Source organism: Asparagus officinalis, chromosome 6 (genome assembly GCF_001876935.1).
Source record: "Asparagus officinalis chromosome 6, Aspof.V1, whole genome shotgun sequence".
Taxonomy (NCBI): domain Eukaryota; kingdom Viridiplantae; phylum Streptophyta; class Magnoliopsida; order Asparagales; family Asparagaceae; genus Asparagus; species Asparagus officinalis.
Window position 1 is genome coordinate 67,567,470 of NC_033799.1, and position 11,358 is coordinate 67,578,827.

General features: G+C 34.2%; 1 protein-coding gene across 1 annotated transcript in view; it reads right to left on the reverse strand.

Annotated features, from left to right (window-relative positions):
* The window catches only part of LOC109846267, a 17,651-nt gene extending 11,717 nt beyond the window's left edge, over positions 1-5,934 (reverse strand). Inside the window, exons 1-2 of the mRNA XM_020415493.1 lie at positions 5,470-5,934; positions 5,179-5,259 (exon numbers count right to left, since the gene is read on the reverse strand). Coding sequence (XP_020271082.1) covers positions 5,179-5,259; positions 5,470-5,934 — 546 coding nt within the window. The remainder of the gene's footprint in view (positions 1-5,178; positions 5,260-5,469) is intronic.

The window sequence follows — 11,358 nt, forward strand, 5'->3', positions numbered from 1 at the left end:
ATGTGATTGTATTTGTATTTTAAAACATTTCTTTCCAAAATGCCCTCTAAAACACATACATGTCCAATCATTTGGGATTGGATTGATATGTTAAAACCTTTCTTTCCAAAATTTTCTCTAAAACATATTCATAAAACACATACATGCTTACATAAAACATGTCAAGGTGATGGCTTCAAAAATGTTGCATGACGAAAGTATATAAATAAAGGTGATGACTATATAAGGTTCATTGATCCTAGCAATACCCTGAAGGGAATTCGTGCTAAATACATGCAAAATACACAACAGAAGACTATATGTATAATAATACTAAGCATGTAGAGAGCACGAAAAACAAAATAGGATCATCCTAATTGAATCTAACATGATCCCTATATTAAAGAGAGCATACAAGAGTAAGAAAATTGTACTTTCGAAGCATGATTCGATGAAAGATCGAACAACCCCTAGCTCTTGCTTCTTGTAGTAGTAAATCTCTTCGTAGTGGATCTCCAAGTCTTCAAGTGAGCTTGATAAAATCAGAGTCTTCTTGAGACACAAGGCAAGATATCCACCCCGGGGTACTTTAAAATCCTACTACTTCCTCTTACTCAAAGATTGCTAGAGTTTAGTAAGATGTAGACCTCTCTTCTTTTCTTTTATGGAAAGTAACTATGAATAAACCATTTATTTTATTTTTTCATTAACCATGAAAGAAGAAAGAGAACTCATATTTATAGAGGAAGAATATGTCATGACATGAATGACTCATTCTATGCGTCACACCATGAGTCATCAAAACAATGATTCTCTCATGAGTCATGCAATGACTCATCTCATGAGTCATGCAATGAATCATGAAGAATCAAAACTATGTGCTAAAACCATATTCTCAAACCATACCACCTTAATGACTCATCTCATGACTCATTAATCAAGGTATAATAAAATACGTATTTCATAAATAAAAATACTACATTAATACGGTATTTTATAAATACGATATTTTATAACTTTACAATCATTGACCAATAAGTCATCATATGACCAAAAAAGTTAATGAGTTGACCAAAAGTTAACTGTTGATAAAAAAGTCAACTAGTTGACTAAAAGTTAACTTTATGGAAAAAATATTGGAATTCATTTCCTAAGCACATAGTATTCTGATTTTACTGATATATATAATCGTTTATGTGTATCCGGTAAAATCATATATGCGTATTAATCATATGCATCACTCTATAAATAGTGTTTCATAGGATTTAAGTAAGCGCTTGATGTGAGTCTAGGGCCCAACTTAAGAACTCGGCAGTGGATGATATCCATAAGTACAACAGAGGTGCTAGCTATACATGAAGACTACTCGTGTATAAGTTATGATAAATGTTTGCAAGATGCTAACATAATTTTATCAGGACCACTCAGTGATAATATTGTACAGTCCGATCTCTTCGTCAAACCATGTCAAACTATCGAGCCTAGGGTATGGAAAACTATCAAATCCTAATAGCTCGATTAGTTTTTGTTGATATTAAACTCATAACCTACAAGATCAAACCGACACTTAGTTTATCTTATTTACCTCGGCCAAGGATTTCCTGACTATAGTTAAATCAAACAATCTTATGACATCAACCCCTTATACTGGGAGAGACGAATCCCATCTTGGCATCTTAATATCTACTTATGTCTAGGGATGCACCCAACAAGAACCGTTATGCATTACTCAATGAGAACTGTGGTTAAGTAAAAGTCTAAGTACACCTATACTGACATGTAAGATATTACACTCATGCCTCAGGTCAAGAGACTATTATGTACTATATCACTTGAGAACTTCTATTTGATAGTTAAGTATAATTACCAACTAGATGTTCTTAGTGAGTCATTCAGTCAACTCATTCACTAATGAGTCATCTGTATACTATATCTTGATGTCTCACATCAATGATCCAAGAGATGGATCATCATCCTACCAAAGGAGAAATAGAGTATACACTAGTCTTCCCAAAGTGATGATCTCTCATTTCAACACTTAATCGACTAGGAACATTTTAGAATAAACGTTTGCGACAAATCAGATCTCTTCATTACGATCATATCTGAAATGTCTGATAATCTAGTATTATTCTAAGGACTTTATCTGTATTAAAATACCAGATAAATCTGACCAAAATAGCATACTATCATTTTGAACAAGGATGTTATATTCATATAGGTCATGTTACAATATACAATTATTGCCTGTAGGACACCTATCTCTAACAAACTCTCACTTTCACTAAGGCTAATCATTGTAGTATCTAATACCCAATAGCTCAATAAGTTTTTCAAATTGTGTACGAGCAATTACCTTTGTGAATGGATCTACTATATTATCTTTTGTGTCAACTCTTTCAATCTTGATCTCTTAGCGATCAACTATCTCCCTGATCAAGTGATACTTCCTCAGAATGTGTCTGAACATATGGTGAGACCGGGGTTCCTTTATCAGAGCTATTGTAGTATTACTATCACAGTATAAAGGTATTGGATCTTTAATGGTGGGAACAACTTCCAGCTCTGAAAGGAACTTTCTCATCCAAACGGCTTCTTTGGCTGCATCATTTGCCACAATGTATTTGGCTTTCATAGTAGAGTTTGCTACTGTGTCCTGCTTGAAACTTTTCCAACTGACAGCCCCTCTATTGAGGATAAAAACATATCCTGAATCAGATTTACTATCATCGATATCGCTCTGAAAGCTAGAGTCGGAAAAAGCCTCTATTTGGAGGTCACTTTTACCGTACATCAAAAATAACTCTTTAATTTTTTTCAGGTACTTAAGTATATTTTTGACCGCTTTTTAGTGCTTTTCTCCATGATTAGATTGGTATCTACTTACCAAACTGAGTGAATAAGTGATATCTGGTCTAGTACATAACATGACATACATGATCGATCCTACAGCCGAGGCATAAGGAATTAGACTCATGTGTTTCCTCTCTTCATCAGTCCGGGGAGACAACTTTTTAGAGAGCGAGATTCCAGAAGATGCAGGTACAAAACATTTCTTAGAATTTTCTATGCTAAACCGCTTTAGCACTATGCCAATGTATCTAGATTGGGATAATCCTAATATCCTTTTAGATCTATTTCTATAGATCTGAATACCCAGTATACAGGATGCTTCACCCAAATCTTTCATGAAAAATCTTTTTGATAGCCAAATTTTAACTGCTTGTAATGATGGTATGTCATTACCGATTAAGAGTATATCGTCTACATACAAGATAAGAAACGATACTATACTCCCAATTATCCTTTTATACACACATGGTTCATCTGAATTTTTGATGAAACCAAACTCTTTGATTGTATCATCAAAACAGATGTTCCATCTCCGCGATGCTTGCTTCAGTCCATAAATGGTTTTAAGCAACCTACATGCTTTTCCACTGCTCCCACTGACTACAAATTCCTCTGGTTGAGACATATATATGCACTCTTCTAAATCACCATTTAGAAATGTAGTTTTGACGTCCATTTGCCAGATCTCGTAGTCATAGTGAGCAACTATAGCAAGTAGGATCTGAATAGACTTTAGTATAGCCACTGGAGAAAATGTTTCATCATAGTCCAAACTAGTCTTTGACGAAAACCTTTAGCTATCAGTCTAGCTTTAAAAGTCTCTACTTTTCCATCTACACCCAACTTTTTCTTAAACAATCATTTGCAGCCTATGTGTATCACCACTGTAGGACCATTGTCTAAGACCCATACTTTGTTGGTGTACATAGAGTCTATTTCGGATTTCATTGCATCATGCCAAGCAACAGAGTCCCTACTCTGAGATGCTTGCTGATAACTTAAAGGTTCATCATCATCTATGACGTGATCTAACATGCTACCTTCAATGAGAAAATCATATTGTCTCTTAGGTGCATGAGATCGCCTTGGATATCTGCGGAGTGGTTGAGGTTCTTCTGGTACAACTGGATTTTCTGGTTCTACTAAATTATCAGTATTGATTTGTATCTCTAAAATTTCATCCAGTTCTACCATGCTCCCACTAATTTTTTTTTCAAGAAATTCCTTCTCCAAGAATGTAGCATACTGAGAAACAATTATCTTTTATTCATCGATGTGGTAGAATTAATATCCATGAGAATTCCTTGGATATCCTACAAATTTACATAATACTGAGCGTGCCTCTAACTTTTTAGGATCTTGCTTTTTTACATAAGCATGACATCCCCAAATCTTAATATAATTAAGATATGATTTCATCCCATACCATATCTCATATGGAGGTTTAGGCACAACTTTAGTTGGAACCCTATTAAGTAAGTGTGCTGTTGTTTTCAACGCATACCCCCAGAATAAAAAAGATAACTCAGCGTTACTCATCATGAAACGTAACATATCTAATAGGGTATAATTCCTCCTTTCTGACATGTCGTTAAGCTGTAGTGTATAGGATGGAGTAACCTGATAGAGAATCTCATTCTCTTTTAAAAACCCTAAGAAATCTGAGCTCAAGTATTCGCCTCCTCGATCTGATCGAAGAATTTTAACTTCCTTGCTCATTTGATTCTCTACTTCATTTTTATACTCGATAAATTTCTTAAATGTTTCGGACTTGTATTTCATCAAAAACATATGTCCAAATCTTGGAAAATCATCAGTAAAATTAATAAAGTAGGAGTAGCCACCACTGACCATTGTAGACATAGGACCACATACATCACTATGTATTAGTCCTAAGAGTTCTGTAACTCTTGCTCCAGTTCTCGTAAATGAAGTCTTGATCATTTTACCTTTAAGACAAGACTTGCAAGTATCATAAGACTCAAAGTCAAATGGATCTAAATATTCATGCTTATGTAGCTCGCCAAGTCTTTCTTTATTAATATGACCAAGTCTACAATGCCATAAGAAAGTGTCGTTCAAAACTGAGTGCTTTCTTTTATTAGTGTGATGAGTATTCAGAATTGTGTTTTGATTAAGAATATAGATGCCATTACACAATGTTCCATAAGCAATCAACTTTTGATTATATACGATATTCATAACATTGTTCTCCAACTTGAACATATATCCATCTTTATCTAATAAAGATATGGATATTATATTACATATCATAGTTGGTACAAAATAGCAGCTATTCAAAATCAAAATGTTTCCATTTGGTAAAGCTAGATAAAAATCCCCAACCGTAACTGCTACAACTATTGCACCATTACCATCTTGTAGGGTCATCTCTTCAGCATCAAGCTTTCTATAACTTCTCATCCCCTGTAACAAATTACAGATGTGAGATTCTGATCTGGTATCTAATACCCAAGATGTAGGATTTATAGAAAAACAATTTTGAGTAACCAACACACCTGAAGATGAAGCAACAACTTGCTTCTTCTTGTTGAGTGAGGCTAGGAATTCAGGACAGTTCCTTTTCTAGTGTCCTGACTTGTGACAATGGAAGCATTCTGCAGTCATCCTTTTTGCCTTCCCTTTGTCCTTCTTGACAGCCTTCTTAACACATTTCTTTGGTTTAGTAGTTTTCTTCATTCTCTTTTTCTTAGCAACTAGTTTGCTAGAAGTGGAAGAAGATTTTCCTATAACCAAGGCTGGTGTTTGTCCTTTTTTCATAGAACTTTCCTCTTGCCTTAACAAATTAAGCAGGGCAGGAAGAGTGGGCTTCAGATCCATCATCAAGAACTGTGATATGAATCGGGAGTAGGCTGGTGTCAAGGACTGCAGAATGATGTCCGTATATCTATATGCATCTGGACCCGCGTTCAAAAGTTCAAGCTCGTTGACATAGGTGATCATTTTGAGGACATGGTCCCCAACAGAAGATTCCACAGTCATTTTTATCTGGAACAAATTCCTAGACGTCGCGTACTTCATTTGTCGCGGTTGCTCGCCATACAGTTCTTCTGTATTACGAAATATTGATCTGACATCCATATTCTCATGTTGCCTCTGATGGACTAAATCCACAGAGGCAATTGTGAGGCATTGAGCAAGTGAACAACCTCTATCCTACTTTATGCGGATTTCATTGTCCGCTACAATGGGTTCTGGGCCTAGAACGGGTTTCGGTGTTGTGAGGACATATGCTACTTTGTTATAAGTTAGGGTAATTTTAACATTTCTCAACCAGTCTTTGTAGTTAGGACCAGTTAACTTGTTCTGTTCTAGTATAAGTTTTAAACCAGACATGATGGCCTGAAAGAGAGAGAAAAAATATTTTAGCAGATATTCAATACATAAAATAGATTTGGTTCGTTTTTTTATCTAAGTTATGCCTCCCACTATTTTTCGAGTCCCTCAAAACCTTTATAAGAGGTGATCAGAAGATAACCCATTGTTTTCAAGTGGGATCAAGATCCAATTATCATTGAATGTATCAACCTTGACGATGGCCAATAAATCGATATACTCAATAATTGGTAGACAATTTTTGTCTTTTACATTCTTGTAATTCTTGATATGATTTTGCCCCTAGTCTTTTATGACCTTGACGATAGCCAACAAATCATAAAAATCTAGTTAACTTTGGACCCATCATTTCTTGACCGGCTTAATTTTAACTTATGCATACTCTTGACGAAGGCCAACAAAGTTGCATAACCAACTTAAGCTATCCGTATATCTTATATACAGATGAATACTACTTAGCCATAGAATAATATTGTCTTGACGATAGTCAACAAACAAAGTATTTATAAGCTTAGTAGTATTCAACTGAAATGATGGAGGGATACAGACGATTTCGTAAATATTTTACCGTAATCAAACTTGATATAGTTTAAAGATGCTCTATATTTATACTTGTAACAAGTAAACTAGCCAGGTAAGTACAAGATTGGTGGGAGGGTTCCGAGATATTCACCGGGAATATTCATCGGACCTTAATTAAGTAACCACCGCTCTTTAAAACTATAGCGCGAAAGATTAGGCATCACCCCTAATCTTAAGTTGGGCATCACCCAATGAGCTATATCTCATAATTACTTTCCTTGACACTAGTTAAAAGTTTGTTCTAAATACATTTCTTTTAACCCCTTTAGGTTTATTTTTCTTTCACACTAACGCTATGTTAATATTGGCCTCACCACTCTATGGTCAATAAACTCTTATTACCATGTCTCACAAAGTTTAAAAATAAGGTTTTTTATATAAAAAACTATTCTCTAGTGAGATAGAGATATAAATTTTACAGAATATGGCACCCAATTGTATTGACATCTACAATTGGGGCACAACCAACATATCAACATATGTAATAGCAATATGGAATGATAGTGGACAACTAAAGGATTAAAATGTAACTACACTAATTACATATAGGCAAGCAATTTGCAACTCCTTACAGTGCTAGCTCCCTTACAAATCCTGTATTATTACAATCACATATACATAGGACGTGCAAGCCCCATTTATTATGGAAAAACCATCTCGTAGGATGGGTAATAATATTGCATTGAATATAAAATAAAAGCTTTAAATAAAATAACTAAACTAAACAACCATAACCCCCCACCCGAACAAGGGCCTATACCCGTAGGCGTAGCCCATGATCGATGAGCAAGTACCTTAACCCGTAGGCATAGCCCATGCTCGAGGAGGGAAGAGGTCATAAAAAAACATTACGTTTCTAGCTATATTACATCAATACAATAAATGCAAGAGAATCGTTGTCCACTACCATCCATAAACATAACATCCACGTAAGATAATATAAAACATATAACTTAATCAACATTAAGAAATATGCATCTATCTAGTTATGCAACAAATTAAAAAACTAGATAACATAGAGATTATCTTAACTTAAATAGGACTATCATGCTTCTAACATACAACTACACTAGTTGTAAATAAGTGTTTTGTAATTTGTACAAGTGTTTTTACTCTTAAAAACTTATGAACCAAAAATAACATTTTTGAATCAACTAGTATAACTAATTACAAAACAACTTGTATTAATTAACTAGTTTCATTAAACATCTTTTAATTAAACTAGTAATTAGAAGCAAGTACAAAGTCCTCTATGAGTTAGATATGCATGTAAAGATTCAATTAGATGGAACCATGGCTCTGATACCATGAAGGAAATCATGCTAAATACATACAAAATATGCAACGGAAGACTGTATGTATAATAATACTAAGCATGTAGAGAGTATGAAAAACAAAATAGGACCATCCTAATTGAATCTAACATGATCCCTATATTAAAGAGAGCATACAAGAGTTAGAAAGTTGTACTTTCGAAGCGTGATTCGATGGAAGATCGAACAACCCCTAGATCTTGCTCCTTGTAGTAGTAAATCTCTTCGTAGTGGAGCTCCAAGTCTTCAAGTGAGCTTGATAAAATCGGAGTCTTCTTAAGACACAAGGCAAGTTATCCACCTCGGGGTACTTTAAAATCCTACTACTTCCTCTTACTCAAAGATTGCTAGAGTTTAGTAAGAGGTAGATCTTACTTCTTTTCTTTTATGGAAAGTAACTATGAATAAACCATTTATTTTATTTTTTTATTAACCATGAAAGAAGAAAGAGAGCTTATATTTATAGAGGAAGAATATGTCATGACATGAATGACTCATTCTATGAGTCACACCATGAGTCATCAAAACAATAATTCTCTCATGAGTCATGCAATGACTCATCTCATGAGTCATGCAATAAATCATGAAGAATCAAAACTATGTGCTAAAACCATGTTCCCAAACCATACCACCTTAATGACTCATCTCATGACTCATTAATTAAGGTATAATAAAGTACGTATTTTATAAATAAAAATACCACATCAATACGGTATTTTATAAATACGATATTTTGTAACTTTACAATCATTGACCAATAAGTCATCATATGACCAAAAAAGGCAATGAGTTGACCAAAAGTCAACTGTTGACAAAAAAATCAACTAGTTGACTAAAAGTTAACTTTATGGGAAAAATATTGGAATTCATTCTCTAAGCACATAGCATTCCTATTTTACCGATATACATAACCGTTTATGTGTATCCGGTAAAATCATATATGCGTATTAATCATACGCATCACTCTATAAATAGTGTTTCATAGGATTTAAGTACACGCTTGGTGTGACTCTAGAGCCCAACTTAAGAACTCGACAGTGGATGATATCCATAAGTACAACAGAGGTGCTAGCTACACATGAAAACTATCCGGATATAAGTTATGATAAATATTTGTAAGATGCTAATACAATTTTATCAGGACCACTCAGTGATAATATTGTACAGTCCGGTCTCTTCGTCAAGCCATGTCAAACTATCGAGCATAGGGTATGGAAAACTATCAAATCCTAATAGCTCGATTAGTTTTTGTTGATATTAAACTCATAACCTATAAGATTAAACTGACACTCAGTTTATCTTATTTACCTCGGCCAAGGATTTCCTGGCTATAGTTATATCAAACAATCTTATGACATCAACCCCTTATACTGGGAGAGATGAATCACATCTTGACATCTCAATATCTACTTATGTCTCGGGATGCACCCAATAAGAACCGTTATGCATAACTCAATGAGAACTGTGGTTAGGTAAAAGTCTAAGTACACCTATACTGACATACTCAATGAGAACTGTGGTTAGGTAAAAGTCTAAGTACACCTATACTGACATGTAAGATATTACACTCATACCTCAGGTCAAGAGACTACTATGTACTATATCACTTGAGAACTTCTATTTAACAGTTAAGTATAATTACCAACTAGATGTTCTCAGTGAGTCATTCAGTCAACTTATTTACTAATGAGTCACCTGTATACTATATCTTGATGTCTCACATCAATGATCCAAGAGATGGATCATCATCCTACCAAAGGAGAAATAGAGTATACACTAGTCTTCCCAAAGTGACGATGTCCCATTTCAACACTTCATCGGTTAGGAACATTTTAGAATAAATGTTAGCGACAAATCAGATCTCTTCATTACGATCATATCCGAAATGTCTGATAGTCTAGTATCATTCTAAGGACTTTATCTGTATTAAAATACCAAATAAATCTGATCAAAATAACATACTATCATTTTGAACAAGGATGTTATATTCATATAGGTTCTGTTACAATATACAATCATTGTCTACAAGGCACCTATATTTAACATACCCTTCTTACTATTTCTCACTCTTATTAATTTTAATTTCAAGAATGTATTATTGTCATTCATTGATCGCTTCCACTCTTCTCAGTCACCAATCGGGAAGCCTGTTGCAGGAATTAGTTCAAAGATGATTCAAGGGAATCCTTAATTGTTCATGGAAATTTTGAGTTAGAATATAACTTATGTACTTTGGTACATAATAGCCGGTTGAATGAGAATTTTGGTACAATTTTTAACGTTTGAGTTTTTTTGGTTTTAACTTTTGAGTGGTCATCGGTGATTGAAGGTTATAGAATAAAGTTGATGATATTTTATTTTCATGTTTGGCTTCAGAACGTATGTTCTGCAAGTGCTAAGAACAACTTAATTTTTCTTAATTACATGCAGATGACCCTTTCTCTCTCTTATTTAAAATAACAAAAGAGAATAGGGGAAATAGTCAACTCAACAACACCATATTCATTAGCTAAGGTCATCGATGTTAAAAGTAATAATGTTTTTTGTTTAATTATAAAGAAATTTCATGTAGCAAATAACTATGATCTTTTGAATGTTATGGAGGATTAAAGTAGGATGATGTAAGTTTTTATTTGTAAGGTTCATCCTACAAAAGGTTCCTATATTCTATATACTTTTTTTCAATTTACTCGCTGGCATCTTGCCCCAAGTACTAAAAAAAGAGGGAAAGATAGGAAGAGGAAGATATTAAGTACATTCTTTAAAAGAAATAGTTGCTAGAGATTTTCGATTGCCAAAAATATTTTAAAATTTTATTCTTATATTAGTTAAAACAAAGAGATTAATGGGTATCCTTGTCATAGGAGGGGATTTCCTCCTTGACGCCTCTAAAATCATATGATTGAGCGACATTTGTGGATGATCCGTTCCGTTGAACTTGATGTACATATTCTAAAACCCCAACACACCAAGTTTGGGGTGAACCCGTCGTCGTTTGACCCTTCATCCACTCGTATCAATTTTAACGGTTTTGAATGAATAGAACTTTTCACATGACTCGATGGAGGGTCAAACGACGACGGATTCACCCCAAACTTGGTGTGTTGGGGTTTTAGAATATGTAGATCAAGTTCAACGGAGCGGATCATCCATAATATCGCTCAATCATGTGATTTTAGAGGCGTCAAGGAGGAAATCCCCTCCTATGACAAGGATACCCATTAATCTCTAAAACAAATTATACATAAATTTTATAAATAGAATAATGAGGATT